This window comes from Dermacentor andersoni, chromosome 1 (genome assembly GCF_023375885.2).
Source record: "Dermacentor andersoni chromosome 1, qqDerAnde1_hic_scaffold, whole genome shotgun sequence".
NCBI classification, from domain to species: Eukaryota; Metazoa; Arthropoda; class Arachnida; order Ixodida; family Ixodidae; genus Dermacentor; species Dermacentor andersoni.
This window is the reverse complement of record NC_092814.1, coordinates 156196093-156220885: the sequence shown is the minus strand read 5'-3', so window position 1 is coordinate 156220885 and position 24793 is coordinate 156196093. Positions and strand designations below refer to the sequence as shown.

The window sequence follows — 24793 nt, the reverse complement described above, 5'->3', positions numbered from 1 at the left end:
GCTTTACATATGCATAGTGCAAAAAAATGTGGCTAGAGTTGACAGTGCAGCCGGTTTGGCATATTGCCAAGTCGACATGCGATAGATGATCAGTAAATATTTGGTAAAAATAGTTTGCTACATTTATTTCTAGCACAATTTTGCTTCTATAAAATTATATTTTAAATGCGTGCATGCATTTATACAGAAATTTCAAAAGGAATTAACATTACTCTGATAAATCTATTAGTTACAAGCTATTTCATTATATTGAGGCTTGACTGTAGTTCACCCTAACAAGTTCCTGGGATCTGCAACTTCCCAAGTTATTGAAAACTAAGAAGCTACTCCAGTGAAACTGCCGAATAATGAAAAAAAAAAAAAAGGTTAGCAACCTGCCTAAAGTGAGATTGTATGGCCTTTGTACAACTCAACAAAATTTGTACATGTACACAACGCCTCTAGCTTCACCAGGACACAAATGCGTTGCCTGATCCACACATGACAGCTCTCCTGTGCCATGGCCTTCAAGATTTGTGCACGCCGGCTGGTTTTCCTCCGGCCATCCCCATCGCATGGAGAGAGCGTAATTTCAGAGGTGAAATTGGCTGGCTCCTCGAGGCTCCATGCCATGGCGCTCGCAACTGAGGCGTCGGGGAGGCTTTCAAGCACTCTGGTATTGTTACCGCGACTTACATGAGGCGAGAAAAGAACTTTTTTGAGGTGCTACATGACTTTTTTACTGATTTGGATCTGATGGCTCAAGGTGTATGAGGGTCAAAGTGCATGCAGGAAGCCTATTTTCCCAAATGCTTAATTTTTTCTGCAGACATAAGACAGTTATAGTATAGCATATGCTATACACTATAGTACAGTGTACGCTAATCAGCGCATGTTTATTACAGTTTTAGTTCGCCTTCAATATCTTCCTATCTCATAAGACATATGCCGTCGTCGTGGCTATCTCCCGACTTCACCGACAGGTATTTCAAATGTTTCTCTAGTTAGGCTTCCACTCGTTCGAAACGAGAAGCGATCTCGAAAATTCCACAAGGTTATCCACAATACTCTGTTGTCGAAGTGGCCCGAGACTAAGCGAAAGCCATTTACGCAGTCATTTGTTACGAAAGAAGTTAATTTTACAAAAGCAACGTCAAATTAAATTCAAAGCAGGCAGCTGGACCCGCCGCCATGTTTCACGTACACTACGTAAACTACGCAAAGATGGTAAAGCTAAATCTGAGAAATAGCATGCGTACACTATATACTATGGGTCGTTTAGTGTTCTGCACATGCGCAGTGACAACCCGCTATATTACAGCGTGTGCAATGGTATAGCTTACGCTAAACTAAAACTGTCTATACACTCGCTACATTCAAGTGAGTACGTAGAGTGGAATGTCTTTGCAAAAGATCATCATGTGCTGGAATAGCATTATACTTCGAAATTTGGGGGTTATATAGATATGTTTATAATTTTGTGAGCCAGTTTCAAAGCAGTTTCGCCAGCTGGTACCGGCGTTTGCTTTCATTTGTGCATTTTGCCGTCATGATATGGCATAAAGCAAGACATAGCACGACTTGCCCACAGAAAACTGCCGCAATCGTCAGTGTACTTAGGTTGATGTGCACGTGAGAGAATCCCGAGTGGTCAAAATTATTTCGAAGCTCCGTGCTACGGCGCGCCTCGTAGTCATACTGTTTTTTTTTTCCTGTACATCCAGAACTTTGTATTGCGATAGTGATTATATGAACATTCCAGATAGTGACATGGACATTTCCTCTCAGTTATGCTGAACGCACTTGAACAAGGCAACAGCGCAAATGCTTAGTTCAAGAAGCATGCGCATGTTACAAAGAAAGAAGGTCGAGCATGCGCTGACGCTCACTGAGCTGACCAAACTCTACACTCAGCATCGAACATGCTCACTTCTGGCGATGTCGCCAGTGCTGCCAGGTCTGGTGACACCTGACCCTCCTCACCTCGCCTTCGTGAATGCCGGCGGAGAAAGTGAAAGCTATGATCGCATTGCACAAAATGCTTGGCACTCGCCTGTGAGGCTTTCCACGTCTCCTTTCCAAACTCTCTGCACGTGCCACGAAGGCGCGAAATGTGGACACACAATTGCAGGAGCAAGGAAAAAGGCACTGGGCAGAGAGGGCGGAGCAAGCGGCTGTACAGTTAGACTGAGCATCGTCGCCACTGTGACGGCTCCGGACTAGAGCGACAGGCATGCACGTAAAGCTCGTATGTGTGTGCATGTGCGCGTGTGTGAAAGAATGGGGAAGTTCAGCATATACATGCGAGCATGGCGCTGCCAATAATGCGGCAGTGGCGCCGTTCCATGATGGGTCCTTTTCTTTCAACACAGTTGTTTGGACTATGGTACGTGCCACTTGGATAAAGTTTTGACGTTGCCGCCACCGCAACAATTTTAGCAATGCCTACTTTCCAATTCACCATATAGTCAGAAAATAATCAGAACATTATTTTTTGCTTAAGGCTCACCCAGACTCAGATTCACCATAATTCTACTCAGCCAGCCTCACATTCGCGGGTCAGTGTAAGTTTGAGTGAGTCTGAGTGAGTGGACTCATTGAGTTTTCTGACCTATGCCACACCCACTTTCCATTCCCCTTTGAGCTCAGCACTTTCGTTCACAAGGTCGCAGTGACAATAAATCCAAATGAGCATAAGGCATCTTCTCCAGAATTCTTATCTCGAGATGGCATCGAACCAGCTGGCTGGTGCGACCAGTTTCCCTATGCAATTTTTTCTGATGGCAATTGGAATTCTAACGAATGGGCTCATTCCCACACCAACTAGCCTGACAGCAGATACTATTTGGTTTTGCTAAGCTTCTGAAAACAGGATTCAAAGGACAGTAATGACTTCTGTAGGCATTGATAATAATGCAAATATTAAATTAAATTATAGGGTTTTATGTGCCAAAACCACTTTCTGATTATGAGGCACGTCGTGGTGGGGGACTCCAGAAATTTCGACCACCTGAGGTTCCTTAACATGCACCTAAATCTAAGTACACAGGTGTTTTCACATTTCGCCCCCATCGAAATGTGGATGCTGTGGCCGGGATTCGATCCCGCGACCTCGTGCTCAGCAGCCCAACACCATAGCCACTGAGCAAGCACGGCGGATTAATAATGCAAATATTAAATAGGAGAACATAAGCCACAAGCGGGTGTCAGGAGTCAGAATGCTTTAAAATCTTTCAGATCTGCCATCCAGCCTTCATTGCACAACGACCTACGGGGGTGACAGCTGACAACCCCCAATGGCTTTAGCATTCAAACGGGCTTCTTATAACACAGAAAGCAGCACTGCTTGGCTTTGTCTGTACCTCATCAATACCTGTGTGCGATCAAATAATGAGGCAATGTTTCATGGGATGAGGACCACTGAATGCATCAGCAACCACAATTAGCCCAATTTCCACCTAGATATCTCTTGAGCAAAGGAGAATGCCAGAACACCCCTATTACTTCCCACATCAGGATATTTTACACTGCAAAGAAGTGCACACAAATAACATAATGTAACACTAACACAGACAAAAAGGTATATCCTCACAATGATCTAATTTCGGAAAACTGAGCAGTTGCTGCGTTTTCCTTTGTAAATTACCATATTTACTCTATTCTTACGTGCCCTCGATCATAACGTGCACCAGTTTTTCGTGAAAAAAAAAAGAAAAGAAAGATCACCCTAGGTTGTAACGCACACCCGTTTGCTGCGACCTAAAGGAAGAGAAGTCCTTTACCATACCGCGCACCTCATTCTTTCATGCAGAAATACAACTTTCTCTTATTTGGAAAAAACAAAGATTTACTCCCAATGCTCTAAAGTTGCGATAAATTAAAAAAGTTGTAGTTTCGCGCGATAGGCGTAGCATCAATTACGATAGCACATTAGTAGACAGCTATACGAAAAGTAAGGATAGTAGTTTTATCGGCCGTATAAACTTTTAAACATTCGCTTACAATTAACAAGCATGGTGTCACGCGCACACAAGCCTGAACACGTCTCACTCAGTGACTGTGGGAACTCTTTTAAATGCTGGAATGAGGAAGTGCGGCAGCAGGAGCGAGAATACAGCGCAACGCGCTTAGATACATAGACTCTTGTCTCCGACGCAGATCGTTTTCAAGACAGAGGCCGCCGGTGAAGAACGCCTCTCCTGTTTGTGCCAGACCCGCACTCAAGTTTCAGGAACTCCGAACGCCCATGATGTGGCCCGATTTCCATCAGTCTCCAATCACGTGATCGCTTTCCTTTTAATTGCGTCATCGTGATGAACTCAGCATGTCTTTACAGTCGGCACTACCATGCTGATAGAGCAAACGCAGAAAACGGGAAGACGGACGGTGCACTAACCTAAGCCAAAGGAAGCATTGCCTAAGCACACAGGAACTACAGCACATGGAGAAAACTACAGCAGCTAGGCTCGAAGCACGTACGAGGTGGCTATCTTGAAATGCCGATAGCGATATGGTAACGCAGATTTAGTGTTGTACTCGATTTTAATGCGGCCACAAATTTTGGACCCGTTTTATTGGAAAAAGTTCCTGTTAGATTCGAGTAAGTACAGTAGGCTAAAATAAATGCATTTAGAAGATCTGGGCACTGCTCCTTTCTTTTGGCTGAGAAGATGCTCCACAAAAGGCAAACAAAAAAAGAGCCGACGCACTAGCTGAGATCCCACGCGGTCCTGCTTCTACCATGGCCTACGCAGGCGCCGTACACCCCGGATAACAGCACCCTCTCGGGGTTGCCAGGCGCGCACGTCGCATTACACTTTTTTGCTGGGGAGAGCAGCGAATGGGACAGCCAAAGCAAAACCAGCCGGCGCACGCAAATCTCAGAGGCTATGCCTGCACAATGAACCACAGTATCTTAGAGGCAAATGACAAGCAATTATACACATAATGGCAGGTAACAAAAGTCAACAGAACAAATATTAATCTTTGCCCCAGGTGTACTTAGAGAAATTTAGTGGAAAAAGACTTACCATAATTGTGTGAGTTGGAAAGTCTGCCCTGACCGATCGCACAAATTGTACAAATGCCTCTGAGTAACCATTTGCAACATCAAGACAAATGTAGCGCAATGCAGGGATCTCTCTCAGAATGGCCTTCATCTTTTCATAGTCAGCTTCACCAGATCCAGAGCTGACAGCAATATTCTGGATATAAAAATTATGATGCAGTGATTAGAAAGTAGGCAACGGCATACAAGATTGGCATAGCATTCTGTACGGTCATAGTTTAACTTATAGTGCACATGTGAAGGCAACAGTACATTTGGAAGAAAAAAGTACTGCTAAAGATTCACAAAGTTCACGCACCCCCCTCATACACGTGAGCCAGCTTCTGGGGCCATATTCACCTTCCCACCCCTGCCGGGACTATCTATGAGGAGTGCAGTGAGATTGGCTGAAACCACTCTTTAGAGACAAACTGTTCAGACTTATATTGAAAAATTCTGTGCAAGGTGGCCTTCTTTTTAGTCAATGGGTGACGACAAATACAAATATTAAGCACATAGTACCAGCAACACTGTTATCCGAAATCGCCAACAAGCATACAACCTTGCTGCTATTTTCTTGCTTCAATGCTCTCATATGCCTCTACAGACCTTTCACAATAAGCTCATTGACTGGCAACATATTCACTGCTGGACTGTAGGGCAGCATGCCTTTAGAACTAATAAGAGCTGGCACAAACACACACTAAAACACAAGGCACCCACATTCTCTGCCCAAGTTCAGAACCATCACTTCATCTTCATATGTATGGCATTAAAAATTACATCGCTTTCATCACCAAAGTGGTGATATTTGGTATTATTAAGGTATTGCAGCAGCATCTACTAGACACTGCCAAAATCTAGGCCACAAAAAGCGCCTGCAAGAAATTCAAGGCAATGTCGCAGCTTATACTCTCTAACTTCTATGCCCTCTTAAGCACACTGATGATGTATTTGCAGTTACAAAAACATAATTTAATGATCAAGCATAGTATAAACTTTATTTTGAATGTCAAGGCACACGACAAGGAAGCTTCAATATTCAAGACTTTAATGCACATTCTTTGGACTGCAGTCGTGGCCTCATAGCCTAGTGTCAGCCTCTGCTGCGGGAGGATGTGGGTTCAAAACCATGCTGCCGCTGGTTACCCGCCAGTTATCCAAATGGGCGGAGGCATCCCCTGGCCCAACACTCAGTTTTCTTCAGGGGCGAGTTCTACTGGGGAAGGAGCCTATGTCCCTTTTTTTCAGGGCTTTGTTGTGCCCGCAGGGTTCAATGGGATTTACACAGTGCGGGCTCCTTCACCAGGTTAGTTCATCCCTCAAAACAGCCGAGTGCTGGGCCAGGGGACACCCATGCCATTTGGATAAGCAGTAGGTAACCAGCATGGTTTTGAACACACAACCTCCCAAAGCCAAGACAGACATTCAACCACATGGTCATGGCTGCAGAGTGCAATATGATTACCTTGGTGGCGGACTTAAAAGAAAAAGCAAAGCACTTCAATACTAACATGCATGAAATTCCATTTTTCTGCTAGAAGGGCCATGTAGGAAATAAATAGCTATTGTACCTAAACACATGGAGGTGAAAACACTGCTGAGGATACATTCAAGTTTGCAGTCAATATGGGGCATCACTAGATGCAAAATTGGTTCATCTTCAAAGCCTGCACAGGCACAAATTTCATGTAGAAATTTATGAAATAGATGTGGCACTTCTCCCAATCGAACACATGCTTATTTACTAGTCCAAGTGATTTCCTTTCAGCCTACTGTCCTTATAACTAAGATTTCCACATGCAACAGGTTTATAGCACACAGTTCCCCAGTGCCAGGTGATGATGATGATGATTGGGTTTAATGGCGAAAGTCCAGTTTTGGCTATAGAGCGCCAAACACATGATGCAATGAGTTAACAATGATTCGCGAAGTCCAAATTTACCATGGCTGCAAAGAGGCCCAAAATCCGTCACTGCGCAAGTGCATGAAATACATGTACTAAAGACACAACAATGAGAAGTGAGGTACACTATGAACAGAAAATACATGTTGCGAGGCGATCATAAAATAAAAAATCAAAAGCATGGAAGCAGCACTAATGCCTTACGTGGGTCCTTGAGCGCAAGATCTGGGAAGCACGTGCTCTAAATACCACTTTCGTAGCAGCAGCCCCCAACAAGAGGCTGCAGCGCGGAACACACAGGTGTACAACATGCAGCGCACCTGCATCCCTTAAAAAAGCCAAGGTTGATTCCACGTCAAAGAGAGGGCCGCTGTCTAGGAACACTGCTGAAGGCAACGAAGCTTGTTGACGGTGCGGCAACACGGAAGTGCTTTGCTCCGCAAGCCCCCAATTAACGACATTGCAGCAAGACGCGAAGGACAGCCAGCACCTTACCACATCCACCGCAAGCAGGCGGCCCATCACCACTCAGCAAGTACAAGTGTGTACTACATGTGTGGCCGACCCCCAGTCGGCAGATGACGACCTCGGTTCATCCCACTCTTGATATGGGCAGCCAATTCCCCAACTGTGGCCCAGTGACGTGCAGCCCACTGAATGTTTCAGCATCCTATAAGCACCGCCAACAACTCCCAAGCCCCTTTCCCAGAGGAAAAGCACTCCATCACTTGGCTCAGCCTACTGCATCTCTTGAGAGATGAATTCATCTTCTCTTAGACTGTTTAGCACTACAGCTGTCCACCATGTCTGATGCAGATTCTTACGAATGTCACCGATACTCTGAGGTTGCACAAATCTCCATGTTGCTTTGCAACACCCCTAGTACAATCAAGCATTTTTCCCATGTCCCATTACAGAAAACATTCACTTGGCTGACATTTATTTGCTCTCCTTCAAGTTGTGCAAATAATATCCATTTTTAAAACGGCACACTGCACCATCGCTCACATAGGGACATGGAAATACAAGGGGGCCCTTTCTTCAAATCATTTGTACACTTCGTAGATAGTGCTGCATGTGTGCAGAGTAATGGCAGCTGTCTTTGTTTAAGACGGCACAGAAATGGTTGCCTTCCTTCTAGCACAGGCAGACCGACACAATTGTTGTTTTTCAACAGTGATCCAACTCCACTAGGAAGTGCTACTTCCCAATTTTCTACAAAATCGAAACGAAGCAGTATGCTACCTCTCTCCAAAAGTCGGTTCTCATCGCTTATGGCTTTGCCTTGCAAGCACCTAAATATATTCATGATGAAACCATTTCCACAAGTCCTCCAAAAGAAAATGTAGAAGACAGATGGACCGTTTTCTTGTAAGGTCTCCTCTCCCAGGTAGCAAACAGTACTATATCTTCTCTTTGTCAGCTCAGATGCAGTGAGAACAAACGTTAGGACCATGCCCTGCACTTGCTATGCAAACGTTCTTCACAGGGCGGGTAACACACAAATTCAACACTGTTCTCTGCACTAATAAGGCCAATGACCTTCTTTAGGGCACACAGACAGTGTCACATTCTCTCTGAGGTCACATACAAACCCAACTTTGGTGACAGTAGAGCACTGCAAAGATGACTGGAGCACTTGGATAAGCAATTTTGACCAAAAAGTTTCCCAGATGAGCCTTTGTTATATTTTCTTTACCCTTCACCATGATCCTTTTTATTTGGGCTCTTATGAACAGCTGAATTCATCTTTTGTATACTAATCCAAAGCCCCCTAAACTTCACGCTCTTTTGAAGTGATTGAAGCAATGTTGGCACACAAAATCCATTTCCTTTAATGCACACACCTTCTAAATTTGCTTCAGAGTCCACATAGAGGGCTGATAAAGACAGCAAGAGAGAGAAGCAAAGCTCATGAATGCTACACTGTGGCAGCTTGGACTAGTCAGTACATACTCAACAGGGGAACATCGCAAAAAAACAAAAAAACAAGAGGGGGTACACACACCAGTGCTGAGTGCTCTTAAATGCTGTTACAAGAATAAGCCACTGGTAATTCTCCATCACACAAATGCTGTCATTGCAAGCAGTTGGACGGTTAGTGACAATACAAGCTGCATTTCATTTCGGCACCCTTCACACAATGCACTATGCACTTCGCTGTGCAACACAAGATCCTTCTCCCTGGAAATTAAATGCTCCCTCAATGTTCCAGCAATAAAAGCATTCACATACATTTTCATGAGAATCGGAGAGGTTTGTAGACATGCCTCACAAATGCCAGTGAAAAAAACCCATAACAAATGCTATAACAGCACAAGAACCAAAGAACAAGTGGGACACAGTACCACACCAGCATGCAGCACAATAAATAATTTGAAATTGTGGGTGGAGCTTCACATTTTACAGAAACATGTCTCTCTCACCCAGTATTCCATAGTTCATTGAGCACAGGTCAACAGACAACATGTCTCACCTCAAATATGCTTGGATTGGATGCATAGAAATCTTTCCATTGCTTCACAGAGTAGTGCTTGTGAATAGCAGTGAACATTAAGTGCTGCAATAAAATTCCACAGAACGTAAAGCAACACGTTTCTCTTTGAATACAAGGGTCAGAAAAGTACATTACGCCATGGTATCACTGTGACAATTGAAAGCCTTCAGTTCCAATTGGACAAAGGGAGGGGCCATAAAAACACTTCCATAGTACCGGCATGTCAACACCATAAACTCACGAACAATGCATTCTCACATATATTTGCCTTGTAGGAAATTTGAATACAGTAATGTAATGCTTTTACACTTATTTTAACTGATCTTCAACAGTACCGGCCACATCAGTAATTATTACAAAGTTAAATTACACATGGCAAATATCCCCTCCTCTGTAAGATCTTAAACAATGCATTATTAAAAATTTTAAAGCAAACAACAAGTGTTTATAAACTAAAAACACTTAAAGCAATTAAGTCATATCATGAGAAGCCAACAAACACTGACACCAAGGACAACATAGAGGAAATTACTTGTGCTTAATAAATGAAATAAAGAAACGATAAATTAATGGAAATTAAAGTGGATGAAAAAACAACTTGCCGCAGGTGGGAACCGAACCCACAACCTTCGCATTAACAACTTCGCCTTAACCCCCTCTCTTCTCGTTTAAAGCAATTAAGGAAACACAAAGCTACATACGTAAAACATAATGAAAATAATACACAACTTACAGTCTATGAAGTATGGAAATTTGTTGTATTTAAAAAAACAGAATATGTACAGTGAAATAAAGGAAACTACAGGGAATTGGTAAACCCAACACCTGAATGTGGCTTTCAAATTACAGTGCACACCTCATAACAGTACTTATCTACAATTTAGGCCAAGTTGAATTTAGTAGTGCAATGCACCTCCCCTCATTAGCATGATTACGAAGACAGCTACATTGCCAAAGAAATGTTTGCAAGTATACCTTGGCCTTCAAAATGGTCGTGAAACGTGCATTCCGCATGCAAAAAATGGAAGGCCATGGACAAGTCTTGCTGCAGTTGCAGTGATAATTGCAGTTTGCTCTTGGAGAGAAAAGCAGCAGGACCGTTATTTTGTAGTGATGCCTTCCTTCAATTCAATGGCACTCTTATCCCACCCTTCACTGCCAGTTGATCCCATTGATAACATGGGAAAAACATCACTATGACCACTGATGATGCATGAAAAGTTCAAGAAGAAATAGCATCGAAAAAGGCATCGCTACAAAATCGCAGCGCAGTACTGTTGGTAGATGCTCTTTTTGTTGGCAAAATATTGCAACTATACAGGGTGATAATCTTTATGGAATTTTTAAGAATAGCCTGTTGCAGATAACATAATTTTAGTCCTTGAGCTAGATTATTGAGAGAGGTGCACATTGCTTTTATTTATTTTTATTTTATAAATACTGCATGCAGTGATTTTAGCAAAGTGGTACAAGCATAATTAATACAATTAATATAATGTACAGAAAATGCACAGGTTAATAAAAGTGCTATTTGAATAATTACAAAGCACACAGGTTGGGCACACACAAGGTTACATCAAAGTAGAAAAACACTGTCACTGTAAACATGATAAGAAAGAAGTTAATGTTGGCGCAGAGACAACATTATGTTTTAGCTGGTTCCAGTCTACTATTGTGCCTGGGAAGAATGAACACTTGAAAGAGTTGCTACGTGAGGAAAGGGAGTTATAGTGAAATTATGTCTCTGACAAGTAGCGTATCTGATGAGAAGGATATGATTTCTGTTATGTCACCTTGCAAGACCCCTTTATTAGTTTATATAAGAACTTAAATTGCGAACAACAATTTGCTTGTGCCAGAGAAGAAAGATTAGCTTTCAAAAGCGGTGTAACGGAAGTTCTTGTAAATGTGTTATAAATAAAATGCACAGTTCTTCTTTGTACCTGTTCTAGTTTGATGAAATTAGTTTTTGTAAAATTAACAATTTACGCAAGTCAAAACACATATTCGACTAATTAACAAAAATCTACTAGTTAGCTTTTGAATTAATTACTTTACGGCACATATTGCAATTTACGCATTGTAGTCGGTGAGCTTTCAAGGCATATCCACTTCGAATTAATTTCCAGAATGACGCCAGTTTGCAGATATGCGCCATCAAACTTGACATAAAAATGCACTGTTGCTCCACTTATTTAACAAAAGGCTCTTTTATGCACTGAAGCACAAAAGTAACTGCAATGCCCATATATTTCATTCCACATTTTGGGAAATAGTATCGAAAAACTGGCGTCATGCTGGAAATTGATTTTAAGTGGATACATCTTGCAAGCTCACTAGCTACAATTTGTAAATTACAATTTGTGCCTTATTGCAATTAACAATTAGAATTTTTTGTTACTTAAATATGTGTTTCAATTTATTGTGCCGGTAATGTTCACTTCTTCGAATAATCCAGCTCAAGGACAAGAATTATGCTATCTTCCACAGGTGATTTTAAAAATTCTATAAAACAAACATTATCACACTGTATGTAATGGCTATGCACAAACACAAGGATGCAGTCACTGTTTCTTTAGTAAATTACACTGCTGCTCATTTACATTTTTAATTTTGGTAGGTTTAGTTTGAAGTGTTCAGAAAAAAATGGGAAGGGGGTGAAAATGCCCCCTTCCCTTTTTTTCTTTCCCAGAAGTCTTCTGGGTTTAGATTTTCAGAACTGCACTTAAATATATGCAACTCTATTAGCATAATTGAATGTATGTGGAATCCCACATTACTTAAAGCCAACGACAATAAAGATTTAATAAGCTAAGGGAGAGCACACACAGAAGGACCCATTCTTAACATATGCACTTTCTAAACTCTTAAATATGCCTACCATGTGATGCCTTTGTAATGGTTGATATGTACTGTAACTATATAATGTAAAAGGTATTCTAAAAATAGATACAAGCCTATAATGAAAATACACACAATTGTTGAAAAATGAACTGGTACTTTTAGTTTTACTATAGAAATTATATGTGTCACAGTTGTGAAACTTTTCTTTGAGATTTTTTTAAGACATTGCCACCGCTACATAGAACCTTTTCATATTTGTAAAGCTAACTTTCCTGCAAAGCAGTTTGCCTAACTAATGGCAGTGTAGTCTTTATTGCAAACAGCACGTACGCGAACAGTTTGCTTGTACAACCTTTGTCCGTAAAGTTTTGAGACAGATTTATTTTCTTCTCTAGAAACGATTCCCCAAAACAAATGTTGGTGCGTATGTGCAGTACCATCTTTTCGGGCTAGCCTGAGCTATTTATGTTAATTGCTCTGGCAGCCGCTAGATGGCACATGTAGAAAAATACGTTGTCACTAGTCGTCTACACATTCTACTGTGAGTGAATTTGGAGAGATGGACGTCCATCTCGAACAGCGAGTAAACATAAAATTCTGTGTGAAGCTTGGCAAGACAGCCACACAGACATATGAGCTCCTTCGTGACGCTTACGGCAACGAAACATTATCGCGGGCGCGAGTTTTCGAGTAGCACTAGAGGCTCGTTTCGGGTAGAACATCGGTGGAAGACGACACAAGGCAGGGGCACCCTGCAACCTCACGGAATGAAAATGTGGCTCGGATCAGGGAGATCGTACAGCAAGACTGCACCATTAGTCTGCATGCTATCGGATGCCCTCAATATTGGTAATACAACATGCCACCAAATTTTGTCTGAGAACTTGGGGAAACAAAAGCTGAATGCCAGACTTGTGCTGCACTCCCTCAAACAGGACCAGAAGGACATGTGGGAATCAGTGAGTGCTGATTTGCTCTCCAAGGCAAAGAAGGATGCTGCATTCGTCGACAGCAGCATTGCTGAAGACGAAACATGGTGTTTTCAATACGATCTTCAAACAAAGAGGCAGAGCGCCGAATGGCGGTCCACAAGCTCTCCGGCGTCGAGAAAGGTGCAGCGACAGAAGACCAAAACAAAGACGATGCTGATAGTTTTTTCTAATGCCAGAGGTGTCATACACCACGAGTTCGTCCCACAAGGGCAGACGGTGAATCAGGAGCTTTATAACCGCGTGCTCCAACACATGCGTGATGCACTGCGACGCTGTCGCCCTGACTTATGGGCATCTGGACAATGGAGCCATCTCTACAATAACGCACACTGCTCTCTGCGTTACAAAATTTTTCGCCGAGCACAGCATTACTGTACTTCCCCATCTACCATACTCGCTTGACCTCCCCCCTTGCGATTTTTTCCTGTTTCCTCGTGTGGGGAGCTTGGAGGCCATTCAAGACGCCACGACAAAGGAGCTGACAGCCCTGCCAAAGGAAGCATTTTCCAACTGTTTCCAAGACCTCAAGAAGCATTGGAAGCTGTGTATAGAGTGCAAGGGAGACTATTTCGAAAGGGCGCTGCACAAATGATTTCTATGTTAAATACATTTTTTTTAATGGACTCAGTCTCGGAACTTTACGGACAAAGGTTGTATTATGGCTTGGAAAAAGTAGAAGCGGCTCTCGTGATAAAACCATGTACGAGAGAGAGATACCTCAGCATGTGCAGCTAGCACTTCATCTTCATTTGAACGATGACAGGTGCCACCATTACTTGGGCAAATGTGCAATGCAGAGAAGTGAACTTGTAAACTAGAAAAAAGATTGTATGCGAGAAACTCGGATGATGTCAAAGCCAATAATGGTCCGATTTTAGCAGTCAGGTGAAGGTGTCCATGCAGTCAATTTGTCACTATCTCATCATCCACCAACTGCTAAGAGAGAGAGAGAGAACATTTTATTTTCACTGTAGGACGGGAGTCAAAAACCCTCAGTGCAGGGTCTCGCTGGCGGCGTAGTTCAGTGCTGTGCTGATATAGTCCGCCAGGTACTTTGGGTCTTGAAGGGGAGTGGAGGAGGGAAAGCAGACCCAGAAAACATGCAGGCCATTGGGGTGGTCTCCACAGTGTCAGCAGGGCAGAGGGTCCTTAATGAGAAGGCTACGAAGGAGGTATATGCGTGCAGGGGTGAGCAGTGTGTTTGTGCCTGGCGAATGACGGTACCTTTTATGTGAGTGAGGCCAGGGCAAAGCTATGCAAATTTTCTTCGCTCATCTTGGTATGGGTGTAGTTCTGGGGGCTTCCCTACGCGATCACCTGGGCTTGATGAGGGGATGTCGGCAGGCTGGAGTAACATCTCAGCTCATTCCTTCCCTGACAGTCCTCCATGACCAGGGACCCAGACTATCTCTACCGGGCTATGTATGTTTGTGGAGCTGTTTACTAATGGGCGCAGGGCGTTTGTTGTGAAGGAGTTGCCTTACACACCCTGTGTGCACATATCACTGTAACATTGTTTCCTCGCCACACTATGCCTAGAATCTACAATAAACTTCACCATGACTGACAGTTTCTCTCACTGGAAATTTCATTACACATTGCTGTTCCATGACCTCAAGACAAACAGGTCATCAAACTGAACTGCTGCACGCGTTTAGAACACTGCGCCACATGGGGAACAGCGATTATGTTACATTTTCTGAAAATGTTGACCACACTGCTGTCGTCAAATTTTGCCTTCTGTAGGTTAAATCCCTGTCAACTTTCAATGGCCTGTGCATAACTATAGTACCTGAACAATCAATTTTTATTTCATAATTTTTACCTTTCCTTTAATTTTTCATTTGCACAGCTCTGCAATTGCTCTTAATAAGTGCTCCATTTCCCTAACTGTCATATTTACAGCTTCTTGTGTGTGTGTGTTTTTTTTTTCTGTGCTTGTATATTATATTATTGCAAAAGCCATGTTGCAGTGCTGAACGTTTGTCTGAGCCCTGCACATCTGCAACTGATGTACGAAAAAAATCTAATTCAGGTATCTGCAGTAACATTGCCAAATACTGAAATCACGAAGCACTCCAATTAACAGAAAGAATTAAGACCAACTCTTACGCACTGGCACCATTACCATAAAAACCAATAAGCGCTCCAAATACGTTCTCAACAATGTGATCAGCCATATATTTTCCTATAATACTAGGGGAACTCAGGCAGAAAAATGTTTGAAGACAAGCCTGAAGCTAAGAAAAATCCACATTCTAACCACCATTCCCATCACAGATTAATAATTGCAGCGCCAGAGTTCTCTAGTAATTTTTGTAGGAAACTATGTGATTGCCAATGTCATCTACCAATGCTGTGAATTTGCCTATAGAAATCAGACTTCAATTTGTTTTAAAGCATAATATAAATTTACACTTGGAATCACAGCTGAATAATTGCAGCGGCAGAGTTCTCTAGTAATTTTTGTAGGAAACTATGCGATTGCCAATGTCGTCTACCAATGCTGTGAATTTGCCTATAGAAATCAGACTGAATCAGCCAAAGCATGAAAGGAATTTACGCTAGGAATGAGCTTTACAGGCACTATTGACCTTTTTGGCAACGATCTTGTGGGTGCTGCCATCTTTGATCACATGGTGACTTGTCCATTGCTTGCCTCAGCTGCTCCAATTGCCTCTCTTTACAACGGATGTGTATGACACCAGTGCAGCTCAGCAAACCACTGTTTCGGGAGATATCGCAGACGGTGACTGTGTGGATGACACGAAGCTTTGGCCACAGCTTCAGAGAACATGTAAAAGCACTTTGGGAGTTGATTAAGCTATGTTCAAATGGGGCGAGCAGCGTATATGTTGCTTGTTCTAAAAGCAGGGCTAAATATGTATTTCAAGCTATCCAAACTTTCCACTCATTAATTAAATTAGGATTAGTGTTTTGCTCTTCATTGTTTATTTGGCAAATATTTTGAAGCAGCGGTTTGTCACGTTTGACTCAGTAAATTTCCTCACTGCGGTCACTATCCAATTATTTTCTGCCTAATTGCTCGCGGGTGGGCTCAGTTCCAATATAAATTTGTTCCTGCTACGCACAAGGCTTGAAAAACAGCTGTTTTGTACATTGTAACACCTTGTAGCAAAGATTTATTATCGCTCATAACTCACTCTTGTGCATCATCACGAAACATTCAGCTTCGACCATTCATGCACTATCGGTGTAGTCCATCATTTATTGTGCGTATATAGTGCACATATATTCAAGTGTACACCCATTCACTTATTCTTGACACGTTGGCAATAGAGTGAGCGCAAGTTTCCGTGCCAGTTTGGGCAGATGTGTGCAGACACTGTGTGCGAAACTTACTATGACAGGAAACGGCGCTACTCCCTTTGTCATTGCTTAAAGGCCCCTCACCAGGTCTGGCCATTTTGAGCTGACAAGTGGAGAGCATACAATGCACGATAGTGATTGCGTCTGCAAAGTATTAAATCACTACACGCCGCGGAATGATCTGAAATTTCAAACCGAACGCTGTTTTTCCTTCTCCTCACGGCCGCCGTGCTCCAAGCTGGACGGTGACGTAGTCGTGCCCCTGTGCCTGCGTAGTTGTGTCTGCAGTGTGCCGTCGCTCGTGGTGACACGTGACTTCAAGAATTATTCAAGACAACATCTGTTATCCATGCAATCTGTTACTTGAATTGACGAATTGAAGTTTAGAGAAATAATAAAACACACAAACAGAATGTCTGTGTGTTTTTTGTTTTACTTCGCAACGAAGCAAGAGAGATGTACTTCCGCTTCGTCTGCTTGTTTCCACGGTTGTGCAGTCAGGTGCGCAGATACCAAAACTATGCCATTTTCTACCGTGTTCCAGTGCATGATCATGCTCTGCAATCCGCTCGTTCTGCCTCAGTATTCATGTAGCACTGAATCTAGTCATGTTTCCTTGTGCACAGCGTGCAAAATCGTGCACTCCGCAAACAAGACAACAGCTCGCGCACGATGCCTGCCATGCGTAGCGCCGAAAAAAAAAAAAAGCGAGGAGAAAAAAAATGAAGGCGGGGCCTGTGATGTATGCGTCATGCAATCCTCAAGGTCCGGTATAGGAGAATGCAGGGAAGAAATTCCGCTTGCGTAGACAAGCCGGGCGAGTGGAGAGAGCGTCTTGCTTGGCAATGGAATCCGCCTGCTGAAATCATGGGTTCGCGGCACTGAAATGTTTCTATCTCAACTATTAATGAGCTGATATGAAAAAATTTTGTGGCAGAAAGCTCTCTAGAGGAAACGTAACAACTTCTAGCATATAACCAAAATTTGCTACGGCGCCTGGTGAGGGGCCCTTTAACAAGCGGTATTCACTCATGCCAACATTCCAGGGCTGAAGCCCTTTCTTTGAAGGTTATCAATACAACGCTGACGAAGGAGCAAATTTCTGTGTAAACCGGAAAACTGTGCATCCTGAAGTGCCGATAACATGGACAGTTTTAGCAGGGGTCTGCGAACTTGGCCACACAGATTCATTCCATTCCTCAATATCCCAGTCACTATTTTTGCTGCAAACTACTGCACGTATCTTCAAGCCACCCCTCCACAACTTGTAGCAGGATTGAGGCACAGTGCATCAGTGAAAACTCAGTTGCATTCCTGCACTGTCGCTGAGGCCACATGCGGCGCACTGCCATAAGCACCATCTCGTTTCTCTAGAACAAAGTGCTCCGCGAAAAGGGTCAGTATGTTTAATTTTTTGAATGCTGCAAGCACTTCAGATGCCTGTAAAGCTTTCAATTCACGGAAATCGGTGATTCTGTGTTATCAGAGAGAACAGACACTCCACTTGCTGTTCCATTTGGACAATATCTGAAGTTGGACAATATGCAGCAAACCTAATTAGAGAGTTTTAGGTTAGGGGACGCAAGCGGCTTGCGTACGCAAGAACTAGGGGTGACGGTACTGCGCATGCACGTACGCAAGCTGCTTGCATCCCCTAATCTAAAGGTCCGTTCGATTTGCCTGCACCACTGCAAATGAGTTCACGGTGGTTCACAAGAAGTTCAAAAATTGTGCAGCTAGATTTTTGCGGTGCAGGAACAGTGCGACACTCGAAACAAATGCCAAGGTGCAGACGCGGTGCAGGCCTTATGTTTTGTCCGACTAATGTACACGGAGTGCATAAGTTTGAGTGGTCCCGAACTGCTGGTATGATCGGCTTCTGAGGTGTACAAGTACACCCGCGCATGCGTAGACACGGCAAGCGCGCGTAAGTGGGGTTTTAAAGGCGCTTGGGGCCGTGTGCTACGTCGTTTTCTGCGCTGCTGCTTCGCACCTGTATGCCTGCACCAAGTCAGCACTGACAGCAGAGAGGGTGCAGCAAAATCATGAACCAGCCCTGCACCTCTCCTGCACGTTTTGAAACGAACGGCATGCTTCAGAGGGCGCCATTGCTGCACCCCTGAAACGAATGGCAGGGCGTAACACCTCGGGTACATTCGATTCGCCTGCACCACATGAACCAGTTCGCGAGGTGCTGCACCCTGCCATTCGTTTCAGCGGTGCAGCAATGGCGCCCGCGGAACCACGACGTTCGTTTCAAAAGGTGCAGGAAAGGTACAAGGCTGGTTCATGATTTTGCTGCACCCGCTCCACTGTCAGTGCCGACTTGGTGCAGGCATACAGGTGCGAAGCAGACGACGCAGCACACGGGCGCGAGCACCGTTAAAACCCCGCTTACGCACATCTGATGTGTCTACGCAGCTGTGGTGTGTATTTACGCACCAGAAACCGATCATACCTGCAGTTCAGGACCTCTCAAACTTACGCACTCCATGCACATTAGTCTGACATAGCATAACGCCTAAACCGCGGCTGCACCTTTGCATTAGTTTCGAGTGTTTCGCTGGGCCTGCACCTCCGGAATCGAGCTGCACAGTTTCTGAACTTCTCGTGAACCGCTGTGAACTGGTTCGCAGTGGTGCAGGCGAATCGAACAGACCCCTCGTGAAGTGGTTCAGGTGGTGCAGGCAAATAAAACGTACCTTAACACTCTCTATTGCTTGCATTAAGAAAGAAAAATAACGGGGTTTTACGCGCCAAAACCACTTTCTGATTATGAGGCACGCTGTAGTGGGAGACTCCGGAAATTTCGACCACCTGGGGATCTTTAACGTGCACCTAAATCTAAGTACACGGGTGTTTTCGCATTTCGCCCCCATCGAAATGCGGCCGCCGTGCCCGGGATTCGATCCCGCGTCCTCGTGCTCAGCAGCCCAACACCATAGCCACTGAGTGTGCATTAAGAGTTTACAATTTTATACCGCTAGCGGACAGGCGTGCCAGGAAGGGTTCAAAGCTTGGAGGCGATTTCTGTGAAACACGTATACCGTTCATCCACGCAAATTTGTGCTTAAACGCAAAACGTGCAACCTTTTCTTTAAGCCATCTCGACCAGCTCAATTGGGCAAACATCACTTACAGCGCGTATATAGACAGGGACCAAAAGAACGACGAATACAAGCGCTTGTCTATGTACGCGTTGTAAGTGATGTTTGCAATGGAATACCAACTAGCCCGTACCCAAACCCTGCGACAACTACGACCAACTACTAGCAAATATATCAGCAAATCTTTTTTCATTCATTTAATCATCCTTATTCACCCCCATCCCATACACCTGTATGCCCTGAGGCATTTGCCCTCGCATTAAAAAAAAAAAAAAAAAGCTAGCACCCCCTCCCTTTTTCTTTTCTTCTGCGAAGTAATATACACAGCAAATGGCAGGGCCCGATAGTGTTGAGAAATCATGAATGCAAATATACAGACCTTAGCCAGCACCTTTGCCATTTCAAACGTCCCTACGGTATCCATGTTAGCGGCGATTATGGGTATCCCTGTGTAAGTTGATTTTGAATTTCTGAACTTGAATGTGCGGTTGAGATCGACCTGATGGAAAAAAAGAGAACGGGCTAATAAAGAACACCTTGATTAAAAAAACACGCACGGCGATGATTCTCGTGACACCAAAGGCCAGAGCGCGCCAACACAAGGCTCACCTCCACCCTGCTCTTGAGCGTGCTCCGTTTAGGTCGGAGCAACACGTCTTTGAAATCAAGTTTCACATCGTTGTCAATGTGCGGCATATTGAATGACAGACGTTGCTTAGGAACACGTCAAATCGACAGCACTTGCAAAAAATACACTTTTTCTGGACGCTTTCGTTCAGAAGCCAGCAACCTAACAAAAAGGACGTGCACGGGTGGCTCGAGCACCGGTAAGGGTAAGCACATGCAAGCAGGCGCCGCACACCTTCTAGATCCAGCGATCGCCACAGAGGGCGAAAAATCAAACGGAGCGCGTTCCAGCGTGAAGCGCGCAAGTGGAGTTACTGTAACTTTAGATACTGTAACCCATAGAGTTAGTAGCTTGTTCTCTGTTCTGTAGAGCAATGTCTAGAGACAGTATAGTAACTCTATGCTGTAACCTGTAATGACCTCCCGAGCGGAGCTGTGAAACTGAAAGTAGTCTACGAACGTTAGGCATGCGCATGGCATGCATGACATGTGCGTTATCAGTGTGACATAGCATTCTCGACAGGAAAGTAGCGAGCGCAGATATTTCAAGAGAAGAAACACGAGCAAGGCATATGACGATTTTTGTTGGGGGAGAAGATAAGTCCCTAACACCGTGGTCAAATGGTGCAGGCCGTGTCTGCTGTGCCCGGGGCACAGCAAACGAAAGGTGCCCGAAATGTCTACGTTCACCCATGACGTCACGTCCGCTATAACCCATGATGTCACATCCGTTCATTTCCATGGCGTCTGTCTCACGGGACCGGTTGCGCTGCGAAGCGGTCCCTATTCCGTGCCCACTTACAGCGTGAGTAATTCATCTTTCCAAGCTATATGCGTGTAATAAAAGCGTGGGGCTGTGAGTTGTTTGATGCGTTACCGTTAAGTATCTTGCGCGCATATTTTGCCTCCTGGCCGCGTCAAATTGCAGCCGGCATGTGGAATGGGCCGTGGCATCTTATAGAGCTGCTATGTGAGTGGTATTGCCTCCGTCAGGATAGTCAGTGCGTGCGCAGAACCATTCAGTAGTCTGGTTCAGGGGAGGATGCGCGAAAGAACGAGGACGTAAGAAAACACTGGCATGACGAGCTGTTCCGTCAGATAGTGTTACATCGCGCTTTTTTTCTAAGACCATCTCGCTCGAGCGAGAGGATCTTAGAACAGCATTACTACTGCTTTTTTACAGCTTTGCTGCGGCTCATTTAATCATCACCTGCATTCTTTTAATAATACAAATGGCATCGCCGCGCGGAAGAGCGTCTTTCGAAGTTTCCCAACAAGAGCCAATGCCGCCGTGCCTGCTGCGTACACGCTTACCTTTCCTAACGCCACGGCACCAGCTCTGCTACTGCGTTATACAGGGTCGCTATTATAAGAAAACTAAAAATAGCAAACGAAATTAATGCAGAAGATGTGGTCAAACGATGCCAAGCGTGATAAACGGACCTGCCTCGCTAGAGAAGTTGAAGAAATCAGCGTCCTGAAGTCAGCTTCGCCGCAGTAGACTAGTGTTCAGCGGTGAAGCATGTCAGAACTGAAGAGTGACCGCTTTCACCGACATATATAATATGTGTTCCTTAATGATGTACGCGTGCACCTGCCGTCTCCTGTTACATTACGCGCGCCGAGGCGCCTAAGTGTACTGGCCGGCCTTCAACGCTATTTCGGACGTGGCTGTGATGCTTTGAACCGTTGGTTTGTCGACCTCGTAAGCCAGTTAATGTTTACACGGCCATTTGTTTTCTGAACTGTTGATTTCTTCCATAATAGCTACGTTATTTCGTAGTTTCCTGTTCAACTGCTTTGGTCATATGCGAGTCAAGGTGTTCTCTTTAGCCGAGCGCAGTTTTCGAAAGCGAAACGACGGTTTTGCATCAGCATATAGTGCCGTCGCCCATTTACAACACAGTCAACCAATGTCATTTTGTATGTCACTGGGAAACCGCCGATAGCAGGGAGCTCACTCGCATGCGGGGAACTGCATAACTAGCCATGATATCAGCATGCCTCTGAAGCTGCTTTGCATCAAAGGCCAGGCAGCCTTGCTATGATTCACCTCAAAACATTCTGTATGTCTAACCGCTCAACATATTTGTACTGCGGCGAAGCTAACCTTACGAAACCGAATTTTAAAACGCTTTTTAGACTCCTGCCTCGCTGCCAGCCACTACCATACGCTCGTCGGTACGTCACTTGGCAAAGGTCTTACCAGCTAATTCTCCCCCATTGGGAATGAAGGCAAGCTCCCCTGTCGAAACATTTGCACCAGCATCTTCGACCACTGTTACCACCGTAACATATTTGTGTGTTGCAGTGAAGCACGCTGATAATTGGAAGGGTTTACGCGAATTGGGTATGTAGGGTTTCAGTCAGCGACGAATCCTGCATGCATGACCGGAAGCCTGTCATGTGTTTTTTTTTTTTCTTCACTGTTGTCTACAAACTAATAACGTGTTACTGATGTCTCTGTCGCTGTCTGCCAGGCCCGATTCCTGCACTGTATTATTCTCAAGCCATCAATAAAGTATTATTATTAACCGAATTTTCTAGTCTCAACAAAGCAGATTTTCGCGGCAGGATGACGTTTCGACAACTTTTGTTGGCTAAAGCCATACATAAATGCCAGGTTAGCTGTTGTCACTATTAGTACGCTGTACCGCAATACAGAAGATGCCTCGCTGCAGGACACGCCCGCCGTAGTTAGCCGAAACCCTAGTGACAGGTTCACCTTTGCCACTGTTAGTATGCTTCACTGCAAAGCACATTGTGTATTGTGTTGAAACATACTACAGCACATTTGTCAGTTTAGAATGCAAAGACCCTTGCCATTCGCTTTTGTGATATGACACTCAATAGAATAAAGACATATTCACTGCTAAGAACATCCACGTTAAAATGGAGACATGAACATTGATGGCAGCATGCGTGATGTTTTATCCTTTTGCTTTGTTGTGTACCTGTCATACTGTCATTATTAAATGTTTCTGTACTTTGTAAGGTGCAGACATACATAACATACATAGAAAGGAGTCGCTATGTAATTAGTAGACTTGTTATATTCAGAGACCAGTGTAATGGCTCTCCTGAAGAGAGGTTGGGGTTATGTATCTGTGAAGGTTTTTTTTAGAGGGGTAGTTTTCTGAGAAGAAATCTGATGCCGAAAAACAGACCTGTGGTAACCTGGGTGCGAGTATTTAACGGTGGAAAGGATGCAGAATACATTAATATTTTTTGCCTGAATCCAAGAACTAACTGAAATATATAAAACGTTTTAAATAGCATCCATGAGTAACCACAATCTGTGCAAGACACACTTCTCTTGCTCCAGTCCATGGAAGCCATCAGCTGCTTTGTTGGAGCCTCTAGTACATTCTCAGTGGCACAGTCATTTTTGTCTGCGTTTTGCTTAAGTGTGCCCTAGACATAATTGAGTGATTTGCATTTGCAACTGGTCAGCAGCCTCAGCTCGGGAGACCAGTGGTAGGGCATATTTAATAAAACTAGGCGACACATAGCATTACCATTCCGAGCAGAGACCTGCTTAAATGTGTGTCACCTTTAACACCTAGATTTTCTACCATGAATTCAGAAAGATCTATAGCATATTTAGATCCTTGATTTTAAATGCTGTATAAGTTATCTTCTTGTTCACTGCAGTTGCACTCAGCTTCTATCTAAATGCGAGAGCACTTCTGCATAGCTCATCAGGGAACATTCTTATTTACATACCTTCCTTTTATTTATCTCGCCTACAATCGAAGATCAAATGTATATAGCACATGAATGTGCTGTGAATCAATCTAACTTGCACTGCCATGTTCAACAGTACAGTGCATGTAGCTGGTGTTAATTCAAGCTAAGCATTACTACAGCGTTTAACTGCAGTTATCATGGTGTGCGAACAGAGAAATGGAGACGTAAAGACAGTTGGGCAAGTTAAAACAACATCTTTTTTGTTTATGAAAAGGTGAAAAATACACCAAATGGGACAGAACACCTGCACTTTAATCTTTTCTCGCACAAGAACAGTGGGAGGATCAAGGTTTCTTCACTGTGCCATGGAAACTATATGTTTCCATGGCACAGTGCACTCATACTATATGCACTCAAAGGTAATTCTGATCTGTTGGATTTGTTCTTGGATGTGTTTTACCTGTTTCAAACTCATTTTGTTTTCACAGATGAAACATGGTTTGACTTTCTGGTACAGGATACTTGCACTCGGCATGGTGTGATGAAGCCCAGCGGTGTACGTCGAAGTGCAGATTTCCACAGTCAAGTAGCAGTTCTTCATCAACAAGAACATCTGTGCTGAAAATAAAGTGTTCCTGCCCACATTCTTGGTTGTCTAATTACTGATCAACATCAATTACTATGATTCTTGTGCCTCGTTGTTTTCTATGGCAAAACCACTTCTATGGGAAATTGTCTGTGATGGTGAATGCTTGTGAGAGCACTCATGAACAG

General features: G+C 43.9%; 1 protein-coding gene and 1 long non-coding RNA gene across 3 annotated transcripts in view; one reads left to right on the top strand and one right to left on the bottom strand.

Annotated features, from left to right (window-relative positions):
* The window catches only part of LOC126547219 (GMP reductase 2-like), a 41756-nt gene extending 21194 nt beyond the window's left edge, over positions 1-20562 (bottom strand). Inside the window, exons 1-4 of one of the 2 annotated variants that reach the window (XM_050195115.3) lie at positions 20312-20562; positions 20082-20201; positions 9409-9492; positions 5010-5183 (exon numbers count right to left, since the gene is read on the bottom strand). In XM_050195115.3, the coding sequence (XP_050051072.1) occupies positions 5010-5183; positions 9409-9492; positions 20082-20201; positions 20312-20398 (465 nt within the window). In that variant the 5' untranslated portion in view covers positions 20399-20562. Of the gene's footprint in view, positions 1-5009; positions 5184-9408; positions 9493-10404; positions 11519-20081; positions 20202-20311 lie in introns of those variants that run through there. The other variant, XM_050195117.3, reaches the window with a different exon arrangement.
* Positions 20563-20953: 391 nt separating this feature from the next.
* LOC129380619 (uncharacterized) lies at positions 20954-24663 on the top strand. Its single transcript, XR_008608802.2, has 2 exons — positions 20954-21134; positions 24537-24663. It is a non-coding gene; the product is annotated as an uncharacterized lncRNA (long non-coding RNA).
* Positions 24664-24793: the final 130 nt, after the last annotated feature.